This window comes from Aspergillus heteromorphus, assembly GCF_003184545.1.
Source record: "Aspergillus heteromorphus CBS 117.55 chromosome Unknown BO70scaffold_9, whole genome shotgun sequence".
Lineage (NCBI taxonomy): Eukaryota > Fungi > Ascomycota > Eurotiomycetes > Eurotiales > Aspergillaceae > Aspergillus > Aspergillus heteromorphus.
This window is the reverse complement of record NW_020290414.1, coordinates 626,067-641,300: the sequence shown is the minus strand read 5'-3', so window position 1 is coordinate 641,300 and position 15,234 is coordinate 626,067. Positions and strand designations below refer to the sequence as shown.

General features: G+C 55.1%; 3 protein-coding genes across 3 annotated transcripts; all 3 read right to left on the bottom strand.

The window, feature by feature from the left end:
* Window positions 1–340: 340 nt before the first annotated feature.
* On the bottom strand, window positions 341–2,695 carry BO70DRAFT_428517 (tRNA lysidine(34) synthetase; the record flags this gene model as incomplete). Its single annotated transcript, XM_025547982.1, has 4 exons — window positions 341–663; window positions 1,107–2,237; window positions 2,313–2,498; window positions 2,551–2,695. The coding sequence occupies 4 exons, from the start codon at window positions 2,693–2,695 to the stop codon at window positions 341–343; spliced, it is 1,785 nt and encodes a 594-aa protein (XP_025400270.1).
* Window positions 2,696–2,993: 298 nt separating this feature from the next.
* BO70DRAFT_334971 (uncharacterized protein) lies at window positions 2,994–3,781 on the bottom strand (the record flags this gene model as incomplete). The annotated part of the gene is made up of 3 exons (XM_025541041.1): window positions 3,587–3,781; window positions 3,339–3,489; window positions 2,994–3,181 (listed from the first exon to the last, which is right to left on the bottom strand). Exons 1-3 carry the CDS (start codon window positions 3,668–3,670, stop codon window positions 2,994–2,996), a joined length of 423 nt encoding a protein of 140 aa, XP_025400269.1. The 5' UTR covers window positions 3,671–3,781.
* A 525-nt stretch (window positions 3,782–4,306) lies between these two features.
* On the bottom strand, window positions 4,307–13,659 carry BO70DRAFT_370483 (WD repeat protein; the record flags this gene model as incomplete). The annotated part of the gene is made up of 12 exons (XM_025544738.1): window positions 4,307–4,582; window positions 4,631–4,802; window positions 4,855–4,940; window positions 4,992–5,971; window positions 6,025–6,235; window positions 6,285–7,500; window positions 7,616–7,694; window positions 7,983–8,015; window positions 8,973–9,867; window positions 11,029–11,780; window positions 11,844–13,224; window positions 13,393–13,659. 12 exons carry the CDS (start codon window positions 13,657–13,659, stop codon window positions 4,307–4,309), a joined length of 6,348 nt encoding a protein of 2,115 aa, XP_025400268.1.
* Between the last annotated feature and the right edge of the window lie 1,575 nt (window positions 13,660–15,234).

Sequence of the window (15,234 nt, the reverse complement as noted above, 5' to 3'; positions counted from 1 at the left end):
TGCATCCGTCGGGGTCCGCTTTTGGTTCGGTGGTTAGCAAGTCAGTCATAGGAATAGGAATAGGAATAGGAATGGGAGAAGATATGATATGCATTTCTTTTTCTGTTGTCTTCTGTGGCTGGTTGATTGGCTGGTAATGTTTACAGACTTACTTACTTTACTCTACTTTCAAGTTATTTTACACTCATTCATTCATTTCTGAGGGTTGTTTTTCTTTGGTTTACTTGCATACATACAAATACACATGCAAATACAGATACACGTACAGAAATTTACTTATTTATTTATTTATTTATACAAGCTGGAATTGTTAAAAGATCCTAGATTAGCTACTAGGTAGCTAGATAGTGATAGTTGATAAGTACCACGCACTATCCAACCCCTTCATTGATCCAAGCCCCTCCCGATCCACACTCTTGTACATCCACTCCCACTGTACCTCCCAGGACGATAGTTCCTGGAGTGTCTCTGAGCCGGGAATCCAGAGGTCGAGGGTGGGGAAGGCGATGGGGATTTCTTCTTCTTCTTCTTTTCCTTTTTCTTCTCTATTTCCTTTTATGGATCGTTCCTTGTATCCTGCCCGTCGAAGAACCAGTACGGGGAGAGTAAACCGCACCTGACCCGGGGCGGTCCGGGAGAGGTGGTTTAGGAGGGTTGTTAGGGCTGGGGGATGAGATTGAGATTTGGATTTGGGGGTGGGGGTGGGGGTGGGGGGGTAAGTGGATGCTTGATTTGGGAATGGGGATGGAGGGGAGGGTAAAGTTGAAGTTGAGGATTGAGAAAGAGCAATTTTGCGAATAAGGCCCAGGTCGGATTTTTGGAGGGGACGGATGTGGAGGGTTAGATTGTTGTGGACCTGGTTTGGGTGGTTATCGTTGTTTTTGTGGTGGGTGGGAGGGGGGTTTGTTTGGGGGTTGCGGTGAGGCGTAGCCAGTATCTGTTGTCCCAGAGGTGCCATTCTGTTTTTGATTTCGGGTTTATTGTGGTGGTGGTTTTTGGTGATGGGGATGATGGTGAGGATGCGGATGCGGATGCGGAAGAGAGTGATGTGGAAGACAGAGGCAGAGGCAGAGGGAAAGAGAAAGAGAAAGATACTACGGGCAGACGGTTGCGCATGTATGGTTGGCGGGTAAGCAGCCAGGTATTCCCATTTCCGGTATGGAGATGAGTTTCGGTTTCACTTTTCTTGTTCTTGGTGGTTTGGGGGGCGGTGTTGGGTTTGGGGAGGGTTGTTGTGGTTGTGGTTGTGGTATCTGAAGTTGGGTTTTGTTTGTGTTTGAGCGCTGGGTTTGCGGTTGCGACAGTCCACTTGAGAGGTTGGAACATGACGCCGCCCAGGGTGAAAGGTTGTCGTTTGGAGGTTGAAGTTGAGTCTGATGTCTGAGCAGCAGAAGGAAAGACGCGAGAAATGAACGGTTCAAAGCTGCGCAGGGGAAACTGGTTCTCCGGGAACGGGGAGACGAATTCCGTGATGCGACGGAGCGTAAGGGATTGGATCTGGGGGTTGAATTGAGGCGGATTTGTTCCATCTTCCGGGAACTGGAGGATCATGGATCCTGTTGACGGGGAGAAAGAGAAAAGTGTGCATTGCTGGAGTAAGTCGTTAGATGCATCAGTTGACGATTGCAGAAGGGCATTGCTTTTCTGCACCAGAGATAGGATAGACGGGGCCTGCAGAGCGCGAGGGAGTCTTCCCTCGGCGAGAAGTCTGCGGATGGCATTTCGGGGCGTCAGGGTCGGGTCGAAGTTGGTTGGGTCGGAGACGAAAGGGATATTATTCTCGTGACAGGTCGCTAGGAGGTTGGCCTTGGGGAAGGACAGCAGTGGGCGACAGATGGAGATTCCGCCGGTGGATATGCGGTATTCGATATCGTCTTCTTGATTCTCGGGTAGTGGTGATGGTTGGAGTTCATTTGCGTGTGTGATTTTGAAGCTGGGTGTCTTAGATCTCAGCACGACTGAAGACCCGCTCTCCGCGATGCCAAAGAGTCCATGGCATTCCGGAATGCGCGTTACAGGCGGGATGCCCGCTAAGCCAGCACCGCGGGCCCCCGTGCAGAGTCGCCAGAGGGTGGTCTCGACGTTGTCGTCTTGGTGGTGGCCCATCAGCAGCGTGTCGATGCTCTGGGCGCGACATGCCTGGCCCAGGGCCTGGAAACGCAGGCGTCGAGCGTGCGTTTCGAAGGCAGAGGTTTTCATCTCGGGCCATTCGAGCTTGAGGATTTGGGTTTTGAGGCCTAGTTGGTCAGTGGTCATTCTTTCGGCCATGGGGATAGTATTGCGCTAGATCGCAATAGAAGGTGTGTGCATACCCATATCATCCAGCCATCCGGCGACCTGGTTTGCTTCGCGGGTACTCTCCTCGCGGGCCTGATGGTCGACGACAAATGCCGTGACGGAGAGGTCGTTGTCGTCGCCGGCATTGGTGAGGCCTTTCTCCCACTGCCTGCAGAGATGAGCGAGGGCCATGGAGTCTGCGCCCCCGCTAACAGCCAGACCTGGATGGCTGTCAATATATTTGGTCCTGGGTGCATGGAATGATCCGCTTACCTAGTCGGCTTGGGAGACGAGCATCGGGTTTCCGACCCGTCCGGGCGGGACGCGCCTCGAGCCATATGCGGTGGAAGGAGTCGAGAAATTGTTTGATGGTGATAGCCCCGGGGGTGGTATGGCGCAGGAGGTGCGATGCTGCCATTTGGAGGTGGTTGGGTTGAGGAGAGTGGAAGCGCGGAATGGATTCCATCGGATTTCCCCTTCCCGTTTAGTCTGGTTGTGGTGCCGCTTTACGATGGACTCCGGAGTATACAAGACAACAGAGGAATATGTATCAGACCACATCCCACTGGCACATATGGCTGAAATATAATGATTTTGGATGTTAGATTAGACTCGGTGTGCAGTACAGTATCCCTAAACACTCAATTTAGAATTGGTCGAGGAAAGTAATACAACACAGTCTTTCTACCCAAAACATCCTACATCCTACCAACTCCTCACCGGAACCATCCCCGAGCCCACCCCACCACCCCAACACCAACACCAAAAACCGCCCCCGCAACCTGCACGACCGCATTCACAATCCAAATCCCCGCTCCCCCGGCCCCGGCACTCTGGAACACCGCGAATAGACTCCCCCCCGCAACCTTCCCGATGAATGTGTGGATGGCAGCAGCTATCGATCCTATATAGATAGACCTCATCATAAGCAAATCCAATAGCAAGTAGATGTAGATACTCAAGTAGCAGAAACCAGTATGACATGAACCAGGATCACACAGTACCACGGAGGATGAAGCAAGGCAGTATAAGATAGTGGAGTGATAATACGGAGAACTCACCAGCCTGAACACCCCCTGCCCCAAACCCCAAACATGGCAACACAGCCCCCGAAACCGCCCCCGGCGCAGTGAGCATCACGCCCCCTATTGTTGCTACCACCGCGCAAATACTAGTGACAGGAGAGGTCTTTGGTATCCATTCCGTTGCTATCTATTATATCACTGTTAGTCCAGCAGATCAGACCAAATCAGAGAGAGGAGGAGGAGGAGGAGGAGGAGGAGGCTAAGTAGGTAGAGATCCCACTCACCTTCGCTGTGGAGGAGAAGATAGGTCTTGCAAAGGTTTGGATGACTGATTTGCTAGCTTCCATACCAGTTATGAGGGATGCCATAGTTGATTAGATGAGATGAGGTGAGATGAGAGGTAGATGTAGATGGAGGGATGTAGATGGAGGAGAGAAGACAAGTACTCGAGTAATCAAGAGATGTTGAAGGGTTAGGAAAGAGGGCGCTTATTTACTGCAGCGGTCCTACAACAAACAACCGACTTACCCCGCAAGGATTCCCCGGACCAACCAATCATCCCGAGTAAGTAACCAAGTACGGTGAATGAGAATTTGATAGAACCCCGAGAACCATGATTATGGGGGATAATAATAGCCAGGACCATTCTACGAGAAGAGCACCCCGCAAACACAGTCCCGTTCACGGTCCCATTCAGACCCCGCTAAAGTAAAATAAATTGGAATGAAACAATCAACTGATAAAACAGGGAAATCATCGCCATCACCACCATCTTAGTCAAAGTCAACGAATCCAGAGCTGCTTGCAGAGTCGCTTCGCTTGGTATTGGGATTGGTATCGCATCGCTATCGCTATCGAGAAGCCAGCAATCATGCCACCAACGTCACAAATGATGAAAATTGTAATATGTACCAGCCATATCGCCTGGATACGCGCCATCAATATGAATCATAGAAAGAGAGAAATAATGTCACAGGGGGGGAGTCGTCTTCCAGTCTTCAAGCTCAGGAATTGCTGATCGAGGCAGGCCCGGAGCCCGAGGCTGTCAGCGAGTGGATGCTGCCGGGGGGCGCGCTGCCACCCTCGCCGTTGGCGGTGCGTCCTGAGGGGAGATGATTAGGGCCCGTCGTCTCAGGATGGATTCTCGCGCGGTCTTGGTCTTGGTCTTTACCGGATCGGATCTCTTTCTTCCCGTTTGCCTTGTAATGCAATACCATATCGCCCCCGGTTCGCCACATGAGCGTGCGCATCGTCCCCAGGGTCATGTCCGGCGGGATCAACTATCTCGGCTTAGCTATGCATCTTACGGGAGTTTCGGTAGTACGAACCGTTTTCTGGCAGTACAGCTCCAGGTACTCTTCCGGCTTCATGGGGTTCTCCTCCGGCTCCTCGGGGTTCGGGGGATCGATCCGCTCCGCCACGTACGCAATGATCTTCTTGGCGCGAAGCATGCGGTTGGCGTTGAGCCGGTTATTGTTCGTTGTTGCGTTGCTAACCAGCCTGTTCGATTAGTCGAATGGACATCTAAAGATGGGATCGGATTGGTGCATACTCTGGCTTGACGACCGGCGGCAGAAGGTCATCATATGGCTTCAGGGTGAAAGCAATCTTTATGGGCTCTTTCACGGGGACTTGGCTCTGGACATCAAGTTAGCAAGGTGCATCAGACAGGGGCAAGGGGATAAATACCTTGAGCAGCACGTCAGCAAGCCACAGCGGTATCGATTTCTCCAGCTTATCGATCTCCTGGCTGATGCGTCCCACCGTGCCCCGCCACAGATCCGATGCCACTGCCGTGTCCCCAGATTCCTCTTGGATGAGGACCACGGTGCGAGATGGGATATCCAACACGGGCGTCTCGTTGTCCGGACTCGGTGTAAAGGCAGACGCCAGCTCTTGACCCGGGTGGGCAGCCAGCCATTCTTCATATTCATACCGGGTTCTCTCGATAAAGCCACCGAGATTGGCTTCAAACGTCCTTTCTTCCTTCACGGACGACTTGTCCGATTCCTCGACCTTCTCTTCCTGGATCTGCGGCTTGACCTCCGAGGACGTTCGCCCGAGTTTCTTGGGAAATTCCATCCGGAACTTCTTTCCAAAGATGGAGGCGCCTCGCTTCCGCTCCTCCTTGTCAGGCTCGGTTACCGGTGACTGGGGAAGGGCAGTCGGAGTCAGTTCGCCCGGCGTCGTCGGTACCTTGTCCCCGTCCGAAACCAGGGGCTTGGACGACGAGAAATAATCGCTGGACCGATCCGAGAACGAGGCCCGAGTATCCGGGTTTTGCTGCGACGTCAGGAAGTCAGACGCCTCGCCTATAGAGGTCCCAAAATAACTGTTGTTGTTGAAACTATGAGGGGGGAGCACTGGTGACCCCAGCGTCCCCGGGCTCGTCGCATAGCCGATCCCAAACCCGGGCGTCGTCGGGCTGCCGACGGAGTCGTATCCGGAACGGAAGGTTCCCAAGGGGTCCAGAGACGTCTGCAGGCCCAAAGGCCGTCTCAATCCGTCTGCAAATGGTATATCCATCGGTGCAGTTCCACCCGGTGAGGTCAACCGGGCAAGCTCTTCCGCTCTTGCGACCGCCATGGCGCGATATTGGGCATCACGTTGAACGTGCTCATCAACAAGTGGTGCAAAAAGCCAGCGCAAAACCCATTTGCCCAGGTTGACTGTGGCACAGGTCAGCAGGTGCATATTAGATAGACGTCATAGATTGCCATACTCCTTTGGTCGTCGCGAAAATGCGAGTAGTCCTCGAAATCAGCTTCATCGGCGTATACCTCGGCATCAAAACACCGGCCCGGCTCCATGATGACGGATAGCCGTCCTGTGCGGATATCGATCGTGCACCAGTGAGCGATGCTCTCCTCCGTATTGATCTCTTGCGCAACCTCATCCATATGCCGCTTGCCAAATGACTGGATGGGCTTACACTGCAATTTCATCAGCACACTTCATAGCCATGGTTTCAGTTCTGCCTACGTTGAGGAGATCCCATAAGACAACCTCGCCAGCAGAATCCTGGGTCAGGGTGCGTTTGCGGTCGTTCAGCATGGAATATTTAATCAACCCATGTTGGCCCTCGATGGTCGCCTCCGGCAGGGATTGAGCGGGAAGAGTCAGCTCCAATCCATCCTCCATATCTGATCCTGAGCCTTGGCCATTCGTCACGGGGTGCGGGGCTCCTTCGTCCGGAACGCGTGAATTGGGGAAGGTGGAGGTGCTTGTCAGTAACAGAATCGATTCATAGGGTATCTTCTTGGACCGTTCTTTCGCTGACAAATCCTCGGCGTCTCGCGATCGGGGCTCAATCCCGGCAGTTGTGTCAATATCCCTCCAGCGATTGATGCTGGACTTCGGGGTTGCCGTCCAAATGTGATCGCCGGCAGCTACCACGTTGACCACCCCCTCATGTTCCTGCAGTGCCGCCACACAGATTCCCTGTTCGATGTCCGGGGCAAACCGCGTATCAGTCTTGGCGACCAAGCCGGACCGATCGCTCGAGTAGAACACGGACAGCTGCGGGTGGTTCGAGTACAGCGACCAGACGCTGTCGTTGTGCATGGTCAGGGTGTTCATGCATCTTCCTGCCGTCAGCGACCACACCTTGACAGTCTGATCGGAAGACGCAGTCATGATAGTATCGCCATCCTGGTTGATCAAGATATCCCGAATGTTGTCCGTGTGGCCCACGAACTTGGTGATCAGCTTCCCGGACTTCGGATCCCACACTCTCACCACGCTTTCCGGACCGCCGCTGGCCAGAACGGAGGACACGGCTCCTAAGGCGTAGATCGAGCCCTTTGCTGTCCGGTCATCCCCGCAGGCATCAATTCCCAGTATCTCCCCGCCGCCATTCAAGTCCCACAGACTGAGCTTGTGATCCAGACCGCCCGATGCGACCCACGAGGAATGGTTTCCGGGCGTCGCCAGGGCTTTCACATAGTCGGCATGTTTGCCGATGGGGTTAGGAACCTCGGTCAACTCGGAGTGCGGTCGCCAGAGCCTGACGGTGGTGTCTGATGAGGCGGAAACGAGGGCGGAGTTGTTCTTGGTCAAAACGATGTCGTTGATCCAATGGCTGTGAGCCTGGACTTGGTTTCTGAACGTTGTGGAGCCAGATTTCGAGGACGATGCGCCCGAGAGAGGGAGATTCAGGTCCCAGGAGCAGACCACGCCATCGCGACCGGCGGAGTACCTTTGGCGACGCGCGTGGTTAGAAACCGAGTGACTGCAGGCTGGCGAACAGTGGGCGGGGCGGGTTGCAACGGAGAACTGCGGAGGTCCGATTGGCGGGAGGGAAGAGGACTCACAGGATGGAATTGTCCGGATCGACCGTCAGGCCATTGACGCCCAGTCGATGACCGCCGGGGGCATCGGGCAGAGGGAGCACTGCAGAGTGCGCAAGCACAGGAGATGTTAGCCTTGGGTTCCCTCTAGCGCGCAGTAAGAGAGCGCGAGAGACAGAGGATGATCAGATAAGCGCCAGGCGCAGTGGTGAGTAAGACTGAATGAAGCCCAGCAGACCAGAAGGGGGATCCGACGTCACTTACCATAGGTGACCCTCTGGTGGATTGATTTCCGGGCCATGCAGTGAGAGGCGAGGTGTCGGCGCGGTGGCTGAGGAAATGCGGAGGTGAGGCGACGATGCGGAGGCAGAAGCGACGATCGCTCAGGCACGCAAAGGCAGAGTGGAGGGGAGCATTCCCCTGGCTGAAGGGAGTGGAGGGGGTTGGTAAACAGCAGCCCGGAAGGAAGAAGGAAAGGAGGAGGGGAGATTTGGGGGGGGGATAGGAGGAGGGAGAAGGGGTAGGATAGTAGAGAGAGAAGATGGGGGAGGAGGAGAAGTGGTTGTTCTGTTGCCTGGCAGGAAAGGTGGGAACTCAACTCAGGGAAGAGCAGAGAGGAGAGGAGATCGGCCGGTTCCTCTCCAACCGTTGCCGACGGGGGCCGTCACCATTCCTGTCAACAACTACCCCCGTGGTTGACAGGTCATGAGATATTGGGAAATAAGGTATATCTTTGCTCAATATATTCTCAGCATTCTATCATATTTCACTGATGTCTTCCTCCACTTCAATATCCGCATGGTGTTTGTACACGGTGCAGACGGTGCAGGTACCACCACGCCACACTCCACAGTGATATCACCGGCCACGAGGTACTTCCAAAGTACTTCCAAAATACTTCCCGGCTCTCCAGTCCGTCCGGCCGCCATGCAGCCATGCAGCCATCAGAATCACCCCCAGATAAGAATTCTCTGCAATAAAGCAAATGGATAACGTTTCTTCCCTAAAATATTACCCTTGATCATACCTATACAAGCGTTCTAAAGATACCTATTCTGTCATCCAACCATATGTATACTTCCATACCCATCCCAATATCAACACACCTGATGGTTGGTAAAGGGACTAGATATTCGTGCCATCTACTTACCTGGACCGGTTCAGCGTCGAGTTAAAGTGATATATACATGCAGAACCAGAGCGTCAAGCACTACTAAGCATGAAACTATCCCTTCTATGGATCCCGTTTACCGAGCCTATCTAGTCTATATGATCTTCTCTATACTATACTACACATACAAGCATGCAACCCCCACCAATAACAACAACCATATGTCTATGTATACACCCCCCACCCACGTCATCTACACCACCACATCACCCTCCTTCTCCTTCTCAGCCACGCTCCTCCCCGCCAACGTATTCGACGCCCACTGATAACTACCCAAGAACACCGCCCCACCGATACCAATCCATGCCACACGAGGCCCAATACCCCTCCAGAACGCCCCGAACCCTTCCTTGGAAATATCCTGCACGACATCCCTGATCCTCACTCCCGCACCAGTCCCCGCACCATCCTCCCTCCTCGCCAACATCACCCTCGTCTTAATGACATCCAACGGCGTCGTCAGCCCCGCCGAGATGGCACCCGCCACACTCCCAAACATGGCACTCGTAGACGCAGGCACCACACCCTCATTGGTACGCTTCGCATACGCCTCCTTCATCGATTCCCACATGGTGAACTGCAGGACCGTGAAGGGGATCTCGCGCGCGATGGTGATTCCCGCGCCGCGGTACAGTTCGCGGACGACCTGGCCGTAGCCGCGGGCGGCGCCGGTGGTGGGGTCCGGGTGGCGGAGGGCGAGGATGTCTTTCAGGGCGAGGAGGCTGGAGCCGCCGAAGAGGCCGGCTTGGGCGCGCTGCTTCACGACTTCGGTGGGGACGCGCACGGCGCAGGCGGCGATCTCGCCCATGGAGGAGGCCAGGGAGTGCGTGAGGATGATGTGTGAGCGGGAGGGGGTGTCGGAGCTGTTGGGGGGGAGGAGGGAGCGTTTCACGCCGTCGTAGACGATGAAGAAGGATGCGGCCGACGGGGCGGAGCCGAACAGCACGGAGGGGAGACCGGCATAGATGCCGCGGATGGTCTGGCGGAGGGAGAGGCTCGGGGCGGCCACCGAGGGGCCCTGGACTCGTGCTTTCTGGAGACGCGTCTTGATGGTGTCGAGCGGGTACAGGGAGCAGTCAACCGTCAGGCCGGCGATGGCTCCGGACTGCGGACACGAGATGAAGCGGTTAGCGGGTGGGGGATGTGGGCGATGTCGATGAAAGGGAGAGCGCACGCACGATGAGAGATCTGGTCCATAGAGAGGAGACCAATGGCTCCTGGTCGCTGGTTTGGGCCATGGTCGGGGGATGTGGCTGGTTGAAGCTGGAAGAGCGAGAGGTCGCGTGTCTACCGAGTGGGCGTGTCGGACCCCAGCACCATGGGATTTTGCCAATTAACCACCGTACGGGACTACCACTTGACAGGCTGACAAGAAATAGCGAAGACCGCGGGGATAGCTGTCAGAAGCGGTTCCTGAGAGGGATGCGGCCGTGGAGGAAGCCGGCGGGAGGTTTGGCGGCGAAGCCTTTGAAGGCTCCGATGATCGCCCCGTCGGCCAAACTCCGCAATCTCCGCATCGCCTTACGTCAGGCGGTTCCCCGACCATCCCCTATGTATTCTACATCCTACAGTGTACTACATCATCCGAGAATGGCACTGTACATTGATTCGTTTATTTATAATATCTACTGACTACTTGGTCTCCATGGATACAATGAAGGGACAATTTGGGTGAAGCACGGCTCCGAAGCACGGCCAGATGCGCAAACAATAGCCCCCGTAGGCATATGCGGAAGCCAAAAGCACCAATGAGAACGCGACCACGAAATGAAGGCTGGAAAACAGATAGCAGGGAGAAATCTAGCAGCCGACCCTCTATCGGGAAGAGTGAATTGCCTGAGCAGCCCCGTTCCACCAGACAGTGACCTCAACGCCTAGATTGATAAGAAAGAAACAGATAGAGAAAAGGAAAGCCCGCGTCCTCGTCTCCAGCACTGCACGGGTCGCGGGAGGGGTAAACAAAACAGCCGGAGAGGACCGGGGAATACCGTCGATTGAAGGAGTTTATCCGACCGCGTCCGACCCCCACCGTCGAGAAAGCAATAAGCCAGACCATGGTTTGGGATCGGCCGGGGGCAGGCCGGCACCATAGCCGTAGGGAATCAGGTAGAAAGACTGCCGAACAAGAAATCGAATATTATGGTGGAAGGAGGAGTCGGGTGACGAGAATTATAAAACACATAGACGTGGAAACAGTGGAGGACAGACACCGGCAGACATACTTCGAGCACGGGTGAGATCATTTGGCCTTGCTGGCCACAGGTACGCTGGACGAAGGAGGTTCCAGGACATGGGTATGACCAGGGGCGCGAATGACCTCGCCAGATAGCTCTTGCTGACAAGCCTTGATGTTGCGGACCCATTCGTCGGACAAGACGTCGTCGAGCGTTGCGCGCTCCTTCACATTGACTTTGAGCATCCGCCCGACGATATAGCGGCTCTCGCGCGGCAGAAGTCGTAGAAGCCTCCATGGGCCCTTGATGACTTCTTGGCGTTGGCCTGCAGGCTGGGCCGAAGCCGGAAGAGGGGGAGCTTCTTTGCTTGTCGTACGTGTCGGTTTGGATGTGGAGACAATCTTATCATCAACATTCCTGTTGGTAGGCGTCCTATCCTGGGGACTCTCCGGTGGACGGTTTTCCTCCCCACCGGTTGCCTCGGACTGCGCGAGGTTCTTCGGGGGTTCCTGTCGTCCATTGGCCTGCGAGGATGACTCGGGGGCTTCCTGTTGGCTCTCCGAGGTGTGCGAGTTCTTCTCTTCAGGGACAGTGGCGGGCAGGTCCGGTGACGATTTGATCCGATGGCGTTTGGGTTCCACATCTGGAGTCGGAGTACCGGGGGTCGGAGGGGAGACAAAGAGTCTGTACGAGTTATCGCTGACGCGAGGTTGCTTCCAAGGGAATCGGCGCAAAGTCATGCAGCAAAAGATGATGGCTAGGGACCAGACATCAGTCGGGCGCGGATCGTATTTCTTCTCGTCGTATACTTCGGGAGCTAGGTATGGGTCGGAGCCGACAATTCCTGCAATTCCGTAAGCCCAGGTCTGACAACATCACAAGCGGGCGTTAATAACTAGAGACTTACCGGAAGCCGAGACAATGTCATTCTCAAAAGGGTAGCGGAAAACGACCGCACTTCCAAAGTCAATGAGCTTCATAATACCATGCTCATTAACGACCACATTGTCCAGCTTCAGATCCCGGTGGGCCAGTCCCATGCCATGCAAATAGGCCACTCCACTGAGAATCTGCTTGAAGGCGCAAGCAACCTCATCCTTCACCATCTTTCCTGTCATGACGATTGCGAACAAATCGAAGGGAGCGTACTCCATGACCTCATACCAATGGGGGCCTTCCTGGATAATATCAAGCGTCTCGATGATGTTGCCGTGATGAAGAGTCGACCCGATGCAAAATTCGGCGGTCACCTTTTTGGAGTACTCCTTGAGGGTCTCCCACGAGTGGCGATCCCGGAACTGTTTTACAGCGAAAGTGACACCGTCACTGTTGCGCTTCAGCAACCGAACAGATCCGCCTGCTCCAGAACCCAAAACCTTCCCGAGCTTTCCGTATTTCGAATTCAGCCCATGATCATCGGCGAACGGAACGCTATCGGAGGCAGAATGGAACGTGCCACTTTTCCCGGAGGATCGACTCGACTTCTTGAAGGGTATAGACGAGGGAGACTCCCCGCGCTTGTGCTTATTGTGGTTTCTCTTGAAGAAACGCTTGAGCTCCGACATGTGGCCGTGGTGTTTGCCTTCCGGCTCCTGTGGCCGCGCATCCTTCTTGCTCCCGAAAAAGCCGCTACGCTTTTCTGTCGACCGGAGATCGCTTGCGCTTGCGGACCGGGGTGACATTGGGCGGGTGAATGACGAAGTGTTGGTGCGACGTTTCGAATCCCGGCTCCCGAATATGAACCGTTGGTCAAGTTGTGCGAGATTCTTCGGCTGCGGCGGCCGCTTGCTGCGGGCATATGGATCATTGGGCTCACCGACCGGGGTGATAGCGCCTGGGGGAGTATAGCTCTCCGGGTCAGCTCTGGGCGTCATTGGCGGACTTTCGTCCTGCGAGGCAGCATCAGCACCAGGGCCGACAAAGAACTGCGCTCGCTGCCTGGCACCATTCTGCGGGTGGGAGGAGGTTTGCGCCACATCGATTTGTTTCGATAATTGATCTGTGGACGAGGGTCGCGAGGATGGAGCGCTCTGGCAGGCCTTGCTCTTCAAGGTCGCGCTCGTAGGCGGCGAAGTCGTGGGGGTCATCCCCGCAGCCTGTCCGGCTCCTTTGTCTGTGGCATTCGACGTCGAAGAGGTATCCGTGGACTTGGCTTCACGCGAATGAGTAGCCGCTGGCGTGAGCGGGGGCGACTGCATCGCGGACACCGTGGGCGAACCACGGGGCGAGGGGAGGCCGGATCCATTTGCTTCTCGGGCGCTGCGATCGCTCGATTCTCGGGACGCAACCTGTAAGGGAGGTGCAGAAGTCAGCTCAGCTTCCGCTCAGTTCTGGAAAACCACGCAGGGCCACGCGAGGAGGCAGCCAGCCCGTAGAAGCGAGATCATCTGCCACCCACTACAGTATATCCTGCATGACCGCACAGATTGGGGGTCCACGAGACACGATTTACATACCCTGGAAGACGGTAGAGAGATGGGATCGTAGGAGAACTGTCGCAACCGAGTCTCCTGCAATTGGGACTTCTGAAGACTGGCGGCCAGCGACCGAAGTTCTTCTTCTTGCTTCTGGTTCTTGGTTGATTCCGCGTTCGGGGCTTTGGCGGACGCCGACGGATCCGAAGGCTGGATCTCCTCAGTTACCGCAGAAAACCGGACTTGGCCGGGTTGCGACTTGGACTTGGAGTCATTATCGGCGGGCTGGGGGGTCTGTCCCGGAGCCATTTGGAAAGGGGATTGAGTAGCTTCGGGGCCTAATAATTGCAAAATCACCGGGTTAGCCGGAAAAGTCTGGATTGGGTTGGGTAGGTGGTGAGGATTGCTTACCGGGGTTCATGCTGTTGTTCGCTTGGGTAAGGTCGGTCGCTTCAGACGTCATACTAGGTCAAGACCTCAGTGTGGGACGCATGCCCCTCCACAGTTGAAGCCTGTTTAATGAGCTCACCAGCAGCACCAGCAACGACACCGTCTGCTAATGATCCTTGCAGTTTAGAAAATAAAAAAAAGATCACCGTAGAACCGAATTTTGTGGAGTGCAGCGGCCAAAGACACCAGTAGGACAGCAGGCAAGGCACGGAGGATTTTGTATGCGAGACGGAGCAAATATTTCGTCGAGAACGGAAGCCGTTGTTACTCACGACGACACAGTGCAGGAACTTGGACGGGCGGGATGATGAGGGGCGGAAAATATTCGCCCCATCCAAGAAAACCGAGTGCGTGGTGGGTTGGGGATTAGGAGAGATGAGGGAGAGGCGTGGAGGGAAAGAGCGGGAGGGGGGAGGAGAAGGAGGAGGAGGAGGCAGTGTTCTGGGGAAATGAGAAGAGCGACGAGGATGAGGGACGACGACGAGGCAGAGGGGAGGACCGAGGACTGAGGACTGAGGAGAGGTTCCACCGGGCTGTTCTGGGAGAAGAACTAAAGCAGGCGCGGCGGCCTTGGAATTGGAGCCACAGAAAGCGACGGCGGCGGCAATAGCGGCGGGTCGGACGGAGCAGTTTAGCGGTGGATGGACGCCGGGACCATCAGGCAGGAAGTAGACACCTGATGATTAAGACCAACGGATGAAGGTCTAGAAGGGGGAGGGGGGGAGGGGGAGAGAAAGAGAGAAAGAGAGAAAGAGAGCGAGACGAGAGAGGGGAGAGGGGAAGGAGGGGAGAAAGGACGAGGGGAACTCGACCCAAACTAGAACTAAAGAAGGCTGGTGTTGGTGGGTGGAAAGGGAAGAAAGAAGGCAATACTGATGGAGGCATAAGATGGCTGTCTCGCCTCAAGTTACATACAGAGACTTGGCGGACGGATCGAGACTGATTCACCGCGAAGAAACGGCACCGCGTGCTCTGGAGATTGGACCTCGCCTCCTGCACCTCGTCTGCACCTTTCGATCGGAATTCTGCGGAGAAGAGCCGTCCAATTGTTATAGATCGAGCATGTGGCTGCTCTGAGCTGGTACGGAGTGTTCCGTACACACCAAGTATAAATTAACTATCAACTACTACCTCATGGATGAATGGATGGATGGATGACATCAAGGCATGCTTGGGGGGGGGGGGGTAAGATATGTAAAAATACCCGTAACGGCCAGCCTGCTTCTTTACCTAGCAGGAACCATCTTATCCGAGCCGGGATTATTCATATTATGCTCGATTCATTTCTCCTCCCACCATGAACCACTATCTCTCAGGTCAGTTGGCACGGCGAAGGGGTTATCAGCTGGAAGAGCTTTCCGGTGCCGTCTAGCCGTCCAGCACCAGCAGCATAACATGGCATGCCTGCCTACTCCGTACCGCCCGCGAATAGCA